Genomic DNA, 18,372 nt, shown 5'->3' on the forward strand with positions numbered 1-18,372 from the left:
TTGTTCCGCTGCCCGAAGCCAGGGTTTGAGTTCTATTATTGAATTATTATATTTATTTCGGAAACTTCTGTAATTTAAAACACTGGAGAATGAAAATACAGTTATGGAATATTTTAACTATGTTATAATAAGATTTGAAATAAATTAAGCAACGCAAATTTTTTGATTATTTTTATATAAACTTTATAATAAAACTCTGTTAAATGATAGATAAAGGATTGGGAAAGAGAGGAAAGTGCTACAAACTTATAATATATAAATGTTATATTCCTATAATTATTTTACTTTTGATATTAGAGCAACACTTATCGCCATAAGTCATGAGACAACTGCTAATAAAAACATTTCTTAATGGTCATATTTTTTCTCACTACCTAGCTATAATGTCATATTTTTATATCTCAATACAGGCAATTACAAGTGTCGGAAGCGGCGGTAACATTATTCAATCGCGGACTGGTTGCACAGCGCGTAACCAGTGCCGGCCGAACTGACCTCGCCCAAGTTCATTATGTGCTCGATCGGGGCTGATAGATCTCTATTAATCTATACTAACATGTAAAGCTGAAGAGTTTGTTTGAATGCTCAGGGACTACTTAACTGTTTTTTTTAATAACCTACATTAGTTTTTATTCCGGAAAACTTTTTCACGCAGACGGAGCCGCAGAGAAATGTTACAGTAGTCATAACACTGCTGAATGGACAACTAACGTTTTAAAAAATATATTTATATATGTCAAAAACATTTTTTTTTTGGATTAAAATAAAACTACCTTAAAGAAAACAAAATTACAGCTCTATTACGTAAAACTGTTTTTTTAATATTTGTTATAAATTCTAAACAAATTCGCGAAAATATGTAGTATGTCAGTATTTGCACCAAGGTTGCAATTGTAGCAAAATTCATCTTCTACAGTATTTTTCCTTTTTTATCTGCAATCAGTCGCCAAACTAAAGCAGATTTACTTCTCGTTCGCAGAGCGTTTGGAACACTCCAAGTCAGCTAGTTTAATTCTAGACCTCGAGTGAAATAGTCTGCTGTAATTTACCAATGCAAATTTTGCAAGCAAAAGTTTCCTACAATCGCAAGATATTAGAGTTTTATTTAAATCACTATCTACCGTTGTAACACACTTATTGAATATTAAAATTACATAATTAGAGAAAAAGAAAGAAAAGAAATTTATTTGCAATAAACACAAGATACATACATATTATTATAACAAAATAAAACGAAACAGAAAAAAAGCATTTAAATCTATGTTGCAAAAAGGCTCCAACTCAGCAATATGCTGGCAGTGAAACCAGTGCTGGTCTTCGAAGAATGGAATAAAAAAGTCTCAGCAAAAAATAAAAAACAAAAAAAAATTATTCGTTTAAAAAACGTATTTCGAATAAATGTTAGTATTTTAGTAGTTATATTCTGTTTCTGGGAGTATCTAGAATTTTAATTTATCACATTTTTTTGTCCTTTTTCCTTAGTCATATAATTTGGTAGTCAAAGAAACAAAACAGCAATTAACATTTTTATCAATGGGACCTTTACATGGAATTCTGAACTACGTAACAATATGTTTGTCCCTTTTATCTTAGGATACGAGTTATCTCTCCACGCGACAAATGAAAAATATAAACTACTGGATTCGTGATACTAAGAAAAAATCTTCGGGGTCACTGTTTATTTACTAAATGATAAAAGATGTTATTTCTGCTCATGTTTTGATAAACTATAAATATTAATGGTCATATTTTTTGATACCGATGCGATTTATGTTTAATGTATAATTATATTCAATGCGATAGAGCATATTTATAAATAAATACCTCGTCTTTTTGTAAAATTTAGTTAATAAAATAATGTTTATAAAACTTACATTTATTGAAATACTAGCTTTTGCTCGCGGCTTCGTCCGTGTGAAGGAGTTTTCCGTGATAATTTTTTTTCCCGACTTACTTCATATGTATCGTTATATTATGACTAAATTACACAAAATCATTAAAATCAATTAAATTTATTCATATTTAATTATTTCTGGTTGACGATCTCGATATTCAAGATATACTTACAACACGGATGCTATTAATAGTAAAAGCAGTTGTAACAAATGGACATGTCGCGAATCATCCAATTTTACTCTCGAATCTGAAGCAACCTTGAACTCGTGAAGCCCGCTCCATTGCCAAACATATTTAGCCGTCAATCATATGAAGCGGCCTTAAAACTATTATGCGCCGAAATCAGGTCTCATCTACTGTCACAGTACAGTGTGACAAATTATTGTTAATGCATCTCAATGTCGTGTGACTAGGGTTGGCACGGTTAAACACAATAAAAAAGAATTGATTCAATGTTTTTCAATTTTCAATCAAAAAAATTTTATACTCCATGGCATTTGCCGTCTCTGCCACACTGTTGTTACGCGACTGCCATTATTAATATGCTCTACATTCGTGTATTAACCATTACCATTAATACCACAATCGCTTTAGTTGTAAAATGTACAAACGAGATTTTTTTTTTAATCATATCGAATGAATTGAATTTAAATAAATAAAAGCGGGTAAAACTACAAGAGCTGTCTTATTTTAAGCTATACAGATTTAAGGCAATGTTGAAGCATTAAACATTAAAGCCGACAGAAGATAGCATTCATTAAATAATTTTGTTTAATTACAAAAAAAATCCCTTCACGCATTTTATCTGACAACCCTACATACATCAGAGGCCGCCAACGTTTGCCTCCGAACCGATCTGACTCATCACACGTCACCAGTTCCTTGAATGCGTTACCTTGATCCTGGTTATCGTAGGATAAACAGGAACAACAAGGAAAACGAATAGCCAGTAATTTGTTCAATTATTTACAGACTTCTTAGAACATTGATAATAATGAAGTGTTATTCTATGTCTATTTCGTATGAAAAACAATTTAAATAGGAAATATAATTGATTTAATACGTTAATGAACAACACCATATCAAGTTGTGGTTAAGGAAGCTCTATCTTAATTCTAGGATTCAATATGCAGCTTCGGGGAACTTATTCCAACATCTATTTGAAACATGTAGTATTTGTAGATCGCATAACTATTTGACTCTGTATTGGACGAGAAGTGACAGTGCTCTTACCTTTGATGCATGCGAAAATCCTTTTAAAGATCAATAAAGATACGACAACCTCCTCCTAAGTCTAATCAAAGAGACACGATAGACTCCCCGGACTGATTTCCGAAATAAAACCGCTAAGACTTCTATTCTTTTATATTCTATGAGATGGCCATATGCTTTATGTACCTTACTTAGGAGCTTGTCCTTGTATAACTGAATAATTCGAGAGGATTAACACCATACCACAGAAGTCATGATAGAAAGAAGACTCGTAGAATCTAAATGACTGTCGAGAGGTACCTACAATATATTTTCTCGACATTATTTTTGACTGCACGATAACCCGGCATATATGATATTTAATTTTTTACGGAATCCCAAGGTACAGGCATAGCCTAGTTTGGGTACCCCTGGTAAATACTTTTTTTTTGTTTTAGAAATTTTCTGTTAAACCAGAATATTATGTTATATTGTTCATAACTGTAAACATTATGAAATTTTTCAATAAAAACTTATTATTATTTATTTATTTATTTAAGAGGCACTGTTGTGTGTGACATTAAATAAAAAATCAACTCAACTAACCGCAAATAGTTGACTATATCCTCCAGGACTTGCCATAAACGTCACCGGTTCGTAAAATAATACAAAACTTTTTAATGGAGTAAAAGTCTACGAATAAAAGAGCATTTTCAACAAAACTTTTATTTATTCTGTTTATAATACTTGCTAATTACCGTTTCGCGTTCACATTAGCGAAGATAAAAACTTTTTAAAGCTAGACACTAATTTATGCGTTGCATTTCTCTTTGATTCATATTTTAATGACTGCGTAGAAACCATTGTGCTTCAAAATTGGTATTGTATTTGATATATGTAGTATAGCACTGTAAGATATACGTATTTCCAAGTTTTAAACGGATGCGAAAGTCCTGCCGTGTAAATCTTTAGTTCATAATCGATATGCATTTTGTATGTAATAAGCAGCGATAGCCTTGTTGGGTGTGGAGCGGACTGCCGAGATGTATAACAGCAGGTTCAAATCCCAAGGGCACATACCTCTCACTTTTTTAAAAAAATACGTGAAGGTAAGGTGAACGGTGAAGGAAAACATCGTGAGGAAATCTGTATACCTGAGAAGTTCTCTATAAGAATTTTTATGGTGTGTGAAGTCTACCAAATCGCACTAGGCCAGCGTAGTGGACTAAGGCCTAATCCTTCACAGTAATAGAGGAGGCCCGAACCCAGCAGTGGCACAGTATATAATACAGGGCTGATATTATTATAAGTATATTTTATTCCTACTGCATTACGGCCCTACCCTGAGCAAGCGGCCTTAAGCATTGTTTCATATTTCAAGGGCACATAGGTTACGGGCAGGATTATAGTACAAACATTTAAATAAACTTTAGGTTTCCTTGATAACTATAAACTACCAAAATATTCATTATTAAATTGCCTATCTATTAGTGTCAGTCACAAATGAAATCATGTATACTTAAGAAATGCACGGCATGAACAATTTTAGTGGCATTGTCTTTCTGAAATTAATGAAACAATATCAACATTATAAAAAAATAAACAACTTCAGTAAAGAATATGTTGCAGAAATATGTCAATTTTGTTTTCATAAATTTCGAATTATGTAAGACTAGCTTTTGCTCGCGGCTCCGCCCGCATTATAAAGTTATTCAAGCTAAAGTTTTCCGTTATAAAAATAGTAGTTTCCCGGGAGCCTATGTTCTTCCCAGGGTCTCAAACTGTCTCCATACCAAATTTCATCTTAATACGTTAGGTAGTTTTTGAGTTTAACACGTTAAGGCAGACAGATGCAGCGGGGGACTTTGTTATATTATTTAGAACTTTTTAAGTGAAACAATCCCGTCATACATCATTGTTGCATAACTTTAACCGTTTACGCAGCGCAGGCAACGGAAGCTCTCAAAACTCATAATTTTCCCCGTTTTTGCAACATGTTTCATTACTGCTCCGCTCCTATTGGTCATAGCATGATGATATATAGCCTATAGCACTCCAGGAACAAAGGGCTATCCAACACAAAAAGATTTTTTCAGTTCAAACCGGTAGTTCCTGAGATTAGCCATTACTGCTCCGCTCCTATTGGTCATAGCGTGATGATATATAGCTTATAGCGGTCCACAAATAAAGGGCTATCCAACACAAAACGAATTTTTCAGTTGAAACCGGTAGTTCCTGAGATTAGCCATTACTGCTCCGCTCCTATTGGTCATAGCGTTATGATATATAACTTTGAGCACTCCACAAACAAAGGACTATTCAACACAAAAATATTTTTTCAGTTCGAATCGGTAGTTCCTGAGATTAGCCATTACTGCTCCGCTCCTATTGAATATAGCGTGATAATATATAGCCTATAGCTCTCCACGAACAAAGGGCTATCCAACGCAAAAATAATTTTTCAGTTTGGACCGGTAGTTCCTGAGATTAGCCATTACTGCTCCGCTCCTATTGGGTATAGCGTGATGATATATAGCCTATAGCACTCCACGAACAAAGGGCTATCCAACGCGAAAAGAATTTTTCAGTTTGGACCGGTAGTTCCTGAGATTAGCGCGTTCAAACAAACAAACAAACAAACTCTTCAGCTTTATATAATAGTATAGATAATCACGCCGCTTTGCTAAGGAGAACGCTTTAAGAGGAGAGTTTTTCAAACACACAATGGAAACTGGACAGAAAATGGAACAGGACACATTTTATAACTATCAATGTTTCTATTTATTATCTAGAATATTCTTGATGCATTGGCGCTTAGCTTACGTAGTCTTACGAACTATGCTGACAACAAAACTTAATCTTTGATGCATTTAATGACGTTGCAATTCTGCATATTATTATGTTAGAGGTATTGTAATATTAAGTTATTAGGTTACAAATAATACAATAATGAGACGTTTTTAACCGACTCCAAAAAAGGAGGAGGTTATCAATTCGACGTGATTTTTTTTTTTTTGTATGTTTGTTACCTCAGAAATCGCTCATTTATGAACCGATTTGAAAAATTCTTTTTTTATTCGAAAGAATTTCTCTCCAGATTGGTGGTTTGGGTTTAAAATAAAAAAAACTAGAATAATTATGTCGTCCAAGAAAACGAAATCGCGAATTTAGCTTTGCTGTGACGTATTTAGTTATGTTTTTGCATTGAGTTTTGTTGACAGTACTTCTCACATACTTATACATATAGCATAACACCTTTTCCCCGTGTCAGGGGTAGGCAGAGGCGTAACATTTCATCGCGATAGTCGTACTCTGTGTGAAACATATCAGTTGTGTTTTTGGGTTGAGTTTAATTGACTTTACTTCTTACATACATACATATATGTATATAGCATCACACCTTTTTAGGGGTAGGCAGAGATGTAACACCACAGCGCGATAGTTGTAGTACGATCGAAATATATCAGTTGTGTTTTTGCGTTAGGTTTGCTTGAATCTACTTCTTACATACATATATATAGCATCACACCTTTTCCCCTTTTCAGAGGTAGGCAGAGGTGTAACATTTCAGCGCGATAGTCGTACTGCGTGCGAAACACATTAGTTCTGTTTTTGTGTTGGGTTTAGTGGACTCTACTTCTTACATACATACATATATAGCATCACACCTTTTCCCCTTTTCAGTGGTACTCAGAGGTGTAACTCCTCAGCGCGATAGTCGTATCGTGAGCGAAACACAACTATGCCATTGAGACGGTCTATTTTTTACTAACACAAAAAAGCAAAAAATAAAAATAATTTTAACAAAAAATTAAACCGCCTTCAAAAACCACTCAAAACCAATAAATAATTTCACATAACAGTTATATATTGGATACCAATTTTGGAGTCGGTGCCTAATTAAAATTGCTAGTTAAGCTAGATAAATACATTAACAAATATACGAAAATAATGTGCTGCAACCGTACAAAGTCAGCAAGTCAGATCGTCACCGGAGATAAACGCACCGCCGCAGCACAGCAAATGGAAGCTATTAAGGAAATATTTAAATTTGTGAACTGTACACTACCCAAATTCTTCCCCTGGTACATATAGCTGGTCAACTGTGGGTATATTACACTCCCTGCTCCGAAAAAAGAGGAAAGAAAAAGATGAAACACCATACATGTGCTTGGTATTACACCTTTCACTGTGTATGGTTGTTAATAGTAAACGCGAACTTACTCCTTTTAATTGATTTGAAAGAAATGTAGCTCATAGATGGACTATGCAACAAATATAGCTTAACTAGCAATTTTAATTAGGCACCGACTCCAAAATTGGTATCCAATATATAACTGTTATGTGAAATATTTTTTTGGTTTTGAGTGGTTTTTGAAGGCGGTTTAATTTTTTGTTAAAATTATTTTATGTTGTCCAATTTAATACTTAACGATTTACATGAGCATGATAGTACATTCCAGCTAAATTATTATTTCTCAGACAATCTAATTTTTTCCATACTCCGACACAAGGAAGTGGGGATGTCAAAGGAGCGTACGCGCCAGGTCGACGTCCAGGGTCGCGCTGACGGCAGCCGGCAGACGCTAGACGACCTTCCCGGCCTCAGACACGTGTACACGTGATGATGGCACGTAGCCGTGGATTTACAACCGGTAAAAGTGATACGTAGGGATGGGCGGGGTCAATAGGGATAATACTGCCGTACTAAGCGAAAAAGCGGTATGTCAGGGAAACCTTATTTCGAGATAATCGCAGTTTTGTAAATACAGTTTTATAGTTTTGTATGTAAAAATTATATAGAGACACTGTTTTAAAGTGTTTTTGAACAAGTTCTAAACAAGATACAGTTATTTAGGTAAGTTCATTGGATGGGTATTTCTTTAAGCTATCTGACGACATAAAAATTAAGACTTCGATTTTTTTTGAGATACCGCTTTTGAGCTTAGCACGGCAGAATAGTGAATTATATTAATTACACAAATAAACTTAATTTGCACTAACGTAACTAATAATATTTTTAATAACATTATTATATTTTGGTACACGGTCATTCTTACGTTTCAACTTCTGGCATTCCAATTTTAAAGCACTAATTAAATAACAACATAATAAAATATAGATTTTGTTCTATAAATATATTATGCCGAATATCACATTTTTCCTTCCAATCGTGTAAATATTTACAATTTACAGAAGTATCGTTACCGTGGAGTCTAAAACTCCCGACGATATTACAATGGACCAAATTGAATGCACATTGCACAACTCATAAAATTTAAAAAGCCCCCAACACAAAATAACCCTCTAAAAGTAACTCAAATAACACAAGCTACTTATAATATACTTCAAGGACAATAATAATTGATTATTTATTTTTAGAGGTTTTATGTGTCGAGGTTACTTAAATTTTTATTTCAATATTTTTAAATTACAGTATTCACCACCATGAGCCTCGATCAGCACCTTTTACTTCACCTACTCATTGAGACTTTTCTTATGAGCCCAAATATGCTACATCAGCTATAAGATGATGGAGTGTTGGATATCCCACAAAATACATGATACTGCAGCGTCAGCTTAAGGTTACCTAATGACTTGTCTTAGAAATACCACCGAAGTAATAGTATAACAAATTTCAAATCAATTGCACCAATGAAAATACGAAAAGAGCTGATGAGCATGACACGCCTGAATAGACCATCCCACATTATTGCTAAGAACCATCTCGATCACATCAACTTCAAAAAACCGCATCAAAATCAGTCCAACCGTGTAGGATACATGATGCCACAGACAAACAGATAGACAGACACACAAATTAGGAATTTAAACACTAGGTATGTCATAATCCAAAATATTTCACATCACACATAATAATTATGCTATGAAGTTCACAAACTTATAGTAAATAACTATCATAATTTAAATATTTTAATAATTTATCAGTCAGAAAAAATCAATTACTCTTTCTTGTTTTTACGCGGTCTAAATACCATTTTGAATAACATTACTACAATTAACTTACAAATCTTGAAAATCAAATACAATATTATAAATACCGCCAACAATACTAACAAAAGTATAGCATAGACATCTAGTAGCGAATTCTCAAACCACGTGTTGAATTTGGAAGGCAACGAAGGAGGCGCATGAACATGTCGTGCTACGTACTCCGTCCAATAGATGGCGCTGTCCATAACAGGCTGCGGCCTATCGTGCCACATTCTTGAAACTCTTCGTGCATTTTGTTGCATCCTAAAAATATAACATAATGCTTGTATCCTTTGAAGCATAAGCAAAGCTATAACAAGTATACCTCCTTAGTATACGAAACTAAATTTCGTACGCGGGAGCGAGGTCTCTACATACATAATATTGCATTCCAAATATATGTATATATTATCTACAATATGTCTTGATATAGGTACTTTCACCACTTTACTGATTGGTAATTCCCTTGTATGCGAGGATTTAGGAGTCGAATGCAAAACTTCCCAGTTCACAACCCAATTAACATAACTTTAAAAAAGTACTTACTCGTTTGAGGTCAAATGGTATACAGCTTCCACCAGGTTCTCTGCAGTGACGTCACTCAGATATAAGGTTTTCCCCATACCAACGTTTCTGACTGCAGCAGAATTTGAAAATTGGTCTCCGAAGAACGGCATCGTAATCATCGGCTTAGCGCAATGAGCCGCCTCTGATATGCTGAGCATGCCGCCGTGGGATACAAAACCTAGGACCTTGGGATGACCTGAAAACAATAGCTTATTGCTTACTTTTGACTACAGTAGCGTATTCAGGGATTATTTTTTCGGAACTGAGGTTGTATTCCAAGCAACTCATTAAAAAACAGTACTGAGATTACATGTTGGAATTTAGAAAGAAAGAATAACTATTTATTGCACATATTTTATTATGAAGATGTGCACAAGTATCAGGGAACAAATCTGCCACCTTTTGAATCAGGTTTATCGCCCGCTGAGTCTTGGAAACAACAAAAAAATATTTGAAACAAATAATACGTAATGCTAAATAATACACAGTATCTTCGGTGAGACCAGGCACAATTGTTAAAAATTCTTAAAATGAGTTAAGTAAGCCAATGCGCCTTAAAAACATCCATTCATCCATCCATCCATTTTATTTGGAGAAACAAACTCACCCATCAAGCTCAGTCTCATTTCGCGAAAAGGCCATACTGCCTTTGTCTCATTAGTGCGTTTTTTTAAATATATTAGTGCGATAAAATCTTTTCGATCAGTTGCGGCTTTGCCCGCGCGCATCCAATTCTACTCTTGTCTCATCAAACGTACGATATGTAAAACATAAAACGATCGTTGACTTTTTTTATATTTTGTCTATTTTCCTTTAGATTATCGTATCCGTCATTTTATTGTAACATTAGTCTAACAAAATAATAAATAGCACTTACATAGAATATCCAACTGTGGCCACCAACTACCAATGTGTATGTTATTGTAGCCCTCGGGAATTGTGATATTATCTATCTTCCAAATAAATGTGTACGGCATCTGTCTGAACGCCGAGAGAAATTGCTGCAATTTCTTCTCTGACATTGTGTATGGTTTCAAATACGTCCCAAAACTTACGTAGATAGCGCCGTGTTTTGCATTAGCTAAGAAAGTTTCTATATCCTAGCAAAAAAAGACATTTAACATTTCAGAAGTTATTGGCAACTTTATAATTACTACAGGGTTGAACTAGACTGTAAATTATTTTACGATAGTTTACAGTCGGTACCTAACATCAATCTTATATAAAAACAGAACTTTCTAATATTGCAGTTCGAGACTAATATCACATAACATGCATTCAAATACAAACATTCCACTCTCTATTGTCTAATTGTAGAGCATAAAATATAAATAGTAATGATAGATAGGTACTTATTGGTTCAATGAAACATAATATATTGTAAACGGAAACTATGTACACAATGCTGTAGTGTTTGAAACCACTGATCTGTTATCGTAGTTATTTCCAGCAATCTAATATACCTTATACCTACCTATAACTAATATATATCATTGTCACAGTGTTTGCTCTACAATTTATAAACAACAAGATACGCGGGTACGTTTCTTAGAGGTCAACATGCCTGTTATTTACCTTTGGTACAGGTTTTGGTTTCCCAACATGTATTCCACCAATTTCTAGGAGCTGGGGTGCTAGGAGCCTCGCTCCGGTCACAGAGAAATGTTGATAAGCGAACACCATTTTGAGTCTCTCCTTTCTACCTTCTACCAATTCTATACGTTTATAAGGAAAATGTTCTTTAAACATTTGATTGATCATTCTGTTTATATACCACATCCTCGCGTATTCTAATAGGTTTATAACATAGTTTTCAAGTTTTTGGCGTAGAGGTGGATTGGCTCCCATATTGGAACGGTAGTAAGGGTCTGATGCGAAGTTGAATGGTAAGCCGAGTTGCGGATAGGCTGTTGGCAGAAGCACGTGTGACTTTATTCCAATGACTGGAGCTTCCGACATATGCATAACGAACGCGAGCCCGCAGTCGCTCTCAAACAACTCCACGAATATCACGTCGTATTTATTGCTCTCCATGTGTTGTTTTATTTTCTCATTCTTCAATATAGTCTCGCAGTCCTTCCTAACATACCCAGCCGTGCGCGGCAAATGTCGCATAAAACCATTGAGGTGTAAAAACGACGAGCTTATAGTTTCGTAGTAATCCATGGTCGGCAGAGTCGATATGACCGGAGCTTCGATGTCAATGAACTTCATGTTCGGAATCATTTCTGCGTCAGGGAAGTTATTGATCACAGTCACATTGTGCCCTCTGTTTGCAAGTTCACGGAAAAACGGTTTGAAGGCCATGTAGTGACTCCGCAAAGGCAAGGACACCATGGCGAGAATATTGAAACCGAAAACATTGTGCGATAGTAAAATTAAAAGCGTTATTTCACGAAACATTTGAATAGTTTAAATAAACGCAAGAGGAAAGATACAAGTTGATATCGCGCCGCAGTTGTCCCTCGACTGACTAACGGTTGACCGCTGATGAATAGCTAGAGGTCTTTTTGCATATTTCCGAGCGTTGTGAAGCGTGTGGATATAACGAGCGACGATATCAACAGGACAAAGACCTGCGCGAGATGAATATGATCTATTTTGTGCCTTTCTGTTAATTTTACGCCAGAGTAACATTAATAAGACTTACGAAATAAATATAAAATGATTTAGAAGCCCATCTTCTTTTTAAATCTATAATTATACCTAATACTTATAGAAATTAATTTCGTATTTATATTTTTTCTCATTTCCATAATTAATTATCTAGACAAAATAATATTTAATGTGTTTTATTCCTTGCAGCGATTGACAATACAATATCACTTTGTCTTGTTACATTATATTGCGGTGTGAACAAACCTACGACAATTTTATTTATGTCCATGGTGCAAATTGCACATGTTGCAAACTGCATATTCTGCATAGTCATCCTTTAGTAGAATAATTTTAATGCTTCGTCTATCCCTGGAACTCAATTGCTAAAGTTCTTAGTTTTTATTAAACACGCAAACGAATATTTAGATAGTATACACATTATAGTGCGTGTCTGTAAATCCCCTTACGCCTAAAACCTATATTATATGCATTTAAGTTTGCAATTTGTTATCTCAAGGAAAATCCCGAGTAGATTAGTGAGACATTTTAATGCGAATCACAGGAAACATGAATAAAAAATTTACAGAGAGCAATGAGCACTTCACAATAAAAATCTCAGTCGTAACATATTATCGTATATTTAAAATATTAAGTACAGTGCGGATTACACCAGAGAAAACGATACTTATTTTTTAAGTATTTAAGACCACATTTATTTAGAAAATTGGTATTTTTAATTTTACTTGTGTTTAAAATATATAAATTATAAGAACGCCTTCTCGCATTATTATAAAACACAAAATAAAATCGTCATTATCATAGGTAAATAAATCGTAGCAAAGTAATTTGTAAATCTCATTACTTACAGATCATAGAACAAATGTTCCGGGTACAAAAAACAGCGAAAAAAACTCGTTAATTGGTTTCATGAACAGGTAAAAACTGAACCTTAGATAACAATTAGGTTAATTTAAAACAAAGCAGCTCATTGTGGAAAGAAAATATTATTCCACAACAGATTGAATTTCCTTATCATGACAAATAGGTACAGTTGTATTTCTTTCAATAGTGTTTAGTAATAATATTAATAATCTTGTATTTAATTAGGCTATTTAAACCGTCTAGGTGTTACATACCTCTGGAACTTGTTAGAATGATGCTAAAAAAGAAGGAAAAAATAAATATTTTTTTATCTATAAAGTAAAAAAATGCATAACAGCTGTTGATACCTATACAAAATAAAACAGCGTCTTATTATTTTACTAGGACTACATAAGTTGCATAACGAAGTCGCCTTCAGATGATTGTCCAGTTTTGAAGATAAAATAAACATATATTAAATACAAATGTACTATGTCGTAATGTCCATAGGCCAAGCTAATTAAGTTTCTATAATTATATATCGTGTACACAAGAATGAAGGTCAAGCTATCTTTCTAGAAAGGTAGTTACACTCAGCATCGGATCTAGCTTGTCACAAAGGTGAAACAAAAGGCTTTAAACGTTTCTATAATATTTCGACGGAATTGAAGCACATTATTTTCTAAAACCGTAACGAATAAGATTAGTTTCTATTCTCCCTGCTCTATTAAGATAAGTAGTAGTATTGCAATGAATGCCTTAATTTGTAAAGAATTTAGGATACAGCATAATTGTAATCTTAGTATTAAAAATGCGAATTTGTAAAATGTTGGTACGTTTAGATGATTGTTGTTTGTGTGAACTAATTTGTATAAAAGATACACGGATAGAGCATGGTCTGGATTTAATATACAAGTCACTTTGTAACCCTATAATTTGCTGCTATACAAATATTTTTTTAGATAGATGGCGCTGGCGGCGCTATAAATCACCGCAGTGTTTTAGGAACTTTTGTAGCGAGAAAGGCTTTTCACGCGGGTGATATTTTTCAAAAGATAACCTGTGCTAAAAAGAAATTGCTTTGCTAACATATCGCGGCAAATTTAACAGAAAACAAAAACTAAGACAAACGTAAATAAACTTAAAAGAGAAGCCGGTAGGAATCGGCTTGTATGGACGCTTCAACACTGTCACGCAGACGAAGCCGCGATCAACAGCAACCTAGTATAATCTATAAAAAAATAGCTACCGGCTTACCATCCGGTCGCTACAGTCGAACCTTATCGACAATATCGACAACAGTAACGTAAGATATACACCAGATAAAATATAATAGAATGTTTTATCATATTTTATTGCAACTTAGTAAGGGATTAGGCTGCCTCGATTTTGGTCTGCCTCCACTATTCTTTATCATTCCCTGACACTAATCACAAAATGTTTTTGCACGTCTGTGTTTATTACGTTATCGAAATATTTTTTGTAAGTTGGCAACAGGGATTTTATGTGACTCCGTAACCGTAACCGAAACTATCGGATATCCGAAATAAAAATATATCCGTAACCGTAGCCGTTACAAAAGTTTCGGATAATAGGTTACGATTGATTTTTGTTTTACCGCTCGCACGCGACGTGAATCTTGAACCTAATTCATAATAACCTCATTCATAAATAGTCATTTTTTTATTTATGAGCAGGTACTTAATTTAATAAAGTGAAGGATAAGTGTTATGTAACGTACTAAATTGATTTATAAAGTAAATGTAGTGTTAAAAAAAAATCACGAAGAGGAGGTGGCACTACGTCACTGAAACTTCATCTCAAATCAAAACACAAAGATTTCTGAACACCTATGTCCCCTAATTAGTTCATCGATAATTAGTAATCGAAAATGACGACGAACGATAGTTAGTAATTGACGCTCTACTGTACAACGTACAGCAACTGCAGAAGCAAAAATTGTAATCGCTGGTTATTAAAATGAATATTTCAGAACTCTACACAAGCGGCAATATTCCTATAATTCTATGTAGTACATGCGACTCGCAATAATTCCTGCAGGCGTAAAAATTGCTAAGTCATCTTCATGATTGCTTACACGCAAAATTTGCTTGCGTAAATCAACGTCTGCAAGTGCTCTTAGTAATATAAATATTGTTTAACATTTTCATTAATAATCAATAATCAATAATCATCAATAGACAAATAAATAGTCTATAAAAAAATATTTATTACATAATAAATTAACTTAAAATTTTACAATGACACCACACAAATAATTAAAACAGTCTCTTCTGCACAATGTAGAGACACACAGCCAAAAAAAACAGGAATGCAAAAAACATTATAACTTTATCGGTGAACTCCCTACGTCCATACTTGGTGAGGAGTTTGCTGGACTGCGATATGGTGCTGGCTGTATTTTGAAGCTCCGATTGTGTGCCCTAGAAAAAAATAATATCATTAACATATTTTTTCAACTTATTTACACAAGCTGAAAGTATATTGACTGATGACACCAAATATATTCAATTAAAATTTTTGTGTAAAAGTTAAATAAGCAGGTCATGTTACCAGGATAATTGTCTGATAAAAATCAAAAAACAAAGTTAAACAATCATTTGTATACACATTGAATCATTTTACAGCTTTAGCATTTATTTGTAGTGAATGTCAGCGTTCCTTTTAAAAATGTTTACTTAACTCTGGTCGTACATGATTCTCTGTTAATTCTAATCAATATTTCTTGATACATACATGAACAGTAGAACTGGAAGACACCAAGCTGTCCAACGTGACCTGACTCCGTTGTGTGGTGTCAGCTAATTGCCTACTTATTGATAGAAGTTGTTCAGTCACACCTGGAATTATAGAAAATTGATCACTTTAGGATTTTATTTTTAATTTTGTAATAGGATTTTCAAAAAACTTGATAAAAACTATGTTTATCTTTGTCTTTTGTAGTAAATAGCTTCTAAATCTGTGTGGTTTTGCATTTACTTCTATTAATTATTCAAATATCATAACAAACTTATATGAGTAGTATGTTTGTATATAATTATGAAAACTTGTGACATTCTGGATTAATATTTAAAAAAAAAGAACATGTTAAATACCTGAAGACATTTTAAGTAACTCATCTCTGTCTACTTTTTTCTTCCTTTGCCTGAGGGTGGATTCCTCTCCACCGCCCTTCAACAATTCCTCCCTTTGAACTTTCTCTATGGCAAACAAACTTGTTATGTTAGCTTCTTTAAATTCCTTTAAAAGACTGGAAAATAAAAGGAAAATGTTTAGTTTAAGTTTAAAAATATGTTTTTGTAGTAAAGCTAACTTATAACCATACTTAGAATAATTAGCAATAACATTATGTTAAATAGAATTTAAACACATTGCAGAAGCTATTTACAAAAATATTTTCTTAGTATCACATTTTACAAAATGGTGCGCAAAATTTTAGGCTTCTAAAAGCTCCAGTTTAAGATGTGTCCTTCATGTTAATTAATTGCTTATTATAAGATTTTTACTAAACAGACTAACATATACAAATTGTCAGTGAATAACATTAAATGCATGCTTACTTGGCTAGCTGATGTCTCTGTGCCTCCACCTCCACATCGTATTTGGGATCTCCATTGTCCTTTCCATACAACTCCAATGCCTCCATCTCATCCCTTATTTGACTTATCTTCGCTCTTCCCTTTTCGTTGAGTTCGTTTAGAGTTTCCATTGAATCCCTGCATTCTAAGATATCCTACCAACAGTAACAGGTGTAATCAAAAACACACCTTACATTTTAAAAATAAAACTTCAACATAAGTAGAATATTCGGATCTGTCATTCCGCAGACTAAAATAAACTAAATGAAATAATAATTATTATTATTACCGTAAGCCTATGGACAAATTATTGTAGCTTATTTTTGTAAGGCAACGCTTTACATCATCAAAGTTTTATTTCTTACTTAATAAGTTAACACGTATGTTTTACTATACTCTAGAAGGATCAGCGAAACATCTCGGCGACTTACCTGTATTATGGCTTTCACTTGAAAATGATAAGTCGCAAGCCTTTTTATAAAATTCTGATAGGTTATATCAGAGTTGTCAAATTTCGAAAATAGGCTTTGATAAACCTCTGTTGTAGTAGGGTCCAATTTTATACTCATTTTAATTTTCTAATATCGTCACATCAACGAAATTTCGATGTTGACATATTTTCATTTCTCATTTTGAGATTGACATTGACTGCCACAGATGTTCATAGACATGTGTTTAATTTATTCCTCGAAGATATGGTAAAGGCCAAAGACTATGCCGCCATCATAACATTCTTGTGGTAGATGAATGGATAAGATATTTGACAATATTTATTGACATGATTTGATCAGGATTTGTTTTTTTCTGGGACAATTGTTTTAGAAAACATGAAGTTTTGTAATAAACTTTGAAATTATTATAAATAACTATTGAAAGGTAAAGACCTGATGCTTATTAAGTCCACTTTGATCATTTGTAGTGTTTTTGCATTTTTTTATGATAGATAAGTACCTAACTGCGTCTTCTTCTTAATATTTAAACTTTATCTTTTTTTAAGCATATGGATTTTTCATATATTTTATGATACTCTTAGCTATCGACCCTTTTACATCATGAAACTTGGTTTACCTTAATTTCCTTATGTATAAGTATCGAACAAATGTTTTCACACATATATATTATAGTTATCTTTGGGTTACGTCATCATCATCATCATCATCATCATCAGCCTATATCTTTGTCCACTGCTGGACATAGGCCTCCTCCAATATACGGCATTTTACCCTGTCTTCGGCCTGTCGCATCCAGTTCTTACCAGCGACCTTTCGCAGATCGTCACTCCACCTAGCTGGAGGGCGTCCTACACTACGTTTGCCGAGCCGTGGTCTCCACTCAAGAACTCGTTTACCCCATCGGTTATCGGTTCTTCGACAGATATGCCCTGCCCACTGCCACTTCAGTTTGCTAATCCTGTGTGCTATGTCGGTGACAATGGTTCTCTGACGAATGACCTCGTTACGAAGTTTATCCTTCAGAGAAACTCCGAGCATAGCACGTTCCATAGCTCGCTGAGCGACTTTGAGCTGGTGGACCAGCCGTACTGTGAGCGTCCACGTCTCGGCACCGTAGGTCATGACAGGTAGTGTAGCTCAGGTAGTGTCAATAGAGTCGCTTTTTCATCAACTTGGGTTACGTAAATTACATTTATTAAATAAAACTTCAACAA

At 34.1% G+C, this 18,372-nt stretch overlaps 2 protein-coding genes across 2 annotated transcripts; both read right to left on the minus strand.

Moving 5' to 3' along the window:
- Positions 1-8,076: 8,076 nt before the first annotated feature.
- Positions 8,077-12,132, minus strand: LOC115445276 (UDP-glycosyltransferase UGT4). The gene is made up of 4 exons (XM_030171495.2): positions 11,224-12,132; positions 10,526-10,748; positions 9,628-9,844; positions 8,077-9,345 (listed from the first exon to the last, which is right to left on the minus strand). The coding sequence occupies exons 1-4, from the start codon at positions 12,049-12,051 to the stop codon at positions 9,051-9,053; spliced, it is 1,563 nt and encodes a 520-aa protein (XP_030027355.2). The 5' UTR covers positions 12,052-12,132; the 3' UTR covers positions 8,077-9,050.
- A 3,185-nt stretch (positions 12,133-15,317) lies between these two features.
- LOC115445275 (vesicle transport protein SEC20) lies at positions 15,318-17,369 on the minus strand. Its single transcript, XM_030171494.2, has 5 exons — positions 17,138-17,369; positions 16,689-16,861; positions 16,224-16,378; positions 15,865-15,968; positions 15,318-15,551 (listed from the first exon to the last, which is right to left on the minus strand). Exons 1-5 carry the CDS (start codon positions 17,273-17,275, stop codon positions 15,387-15,389), a joined length of 735 nt encoding a protein of 244 aa, XP_030027354.1. The 5' UTR covers positions 17,276-17,369; the 3' UTR covers positions 15,318-15,386.
- Between the last annotated feature and the right edge of the window lie 1,003 nt (positions 17,370-18,372).

Source organism: Manduca sexta, chromosome 17 (assembly GCF_014839805.1).
Source record: "Manduca sexta isolate Smith_Timp_Sample1 chromosome 17, JHU_Msex_v1.0, whole genome shotgun sequence".
NCBI lineage: Eukaryota > Metazoa > Arthropoda > Insecta > Lepidoptera > Sphingidae > Manduca > Manduca sexta.

Excerpts from the sequence above, each read along its gene's own strand:
- LOC115445276 (XM_030171495.2), bottom strand. The coding sequence starts at position 12,051 with ATGTTTCGTGAAATAACGCTTTTAATTTTACTATCGCACAATGTTTTC. Across the intron at positions 10,749-11,223 it reads AACCAAAACCTGTACCAAAG|GATATAGAAACTTTCTTAGC; the intron begins GTAAATAACAGG and ends TTTTTTTGCTAG. Across the intron at positions 9,346-9,627 it reads TACCATTTGACCTCAAACGA|GATGCAACAAAATGCACGAA; the intron begins GTAAGTACTTTT and ends TTATATTTTTAG.
- LOC115445275 (XM_030171494.2), bottom strand. The coding sequence starts at position 17,275 with ATGAGTATAAAATTGGACCCTACTACAACAGAGGTTTATCAAAGCCTA. Across the intron at positions 16,379-16,688 it reads CAGAGACATCAGCTAGCCAA|TCTTTTAAAGGAATTTAAAG; the intron begins GTAAGCATGCAT and ends TTTATTTTCCAG. Across the intron at positions 15,552-15,864 it reads CTTCCAGTTCTACTGTTCAT|GGCACACAATCGGAGCTTCA; the intron begins GTATGTATCAAG and ends ATTTTTTTCTAG.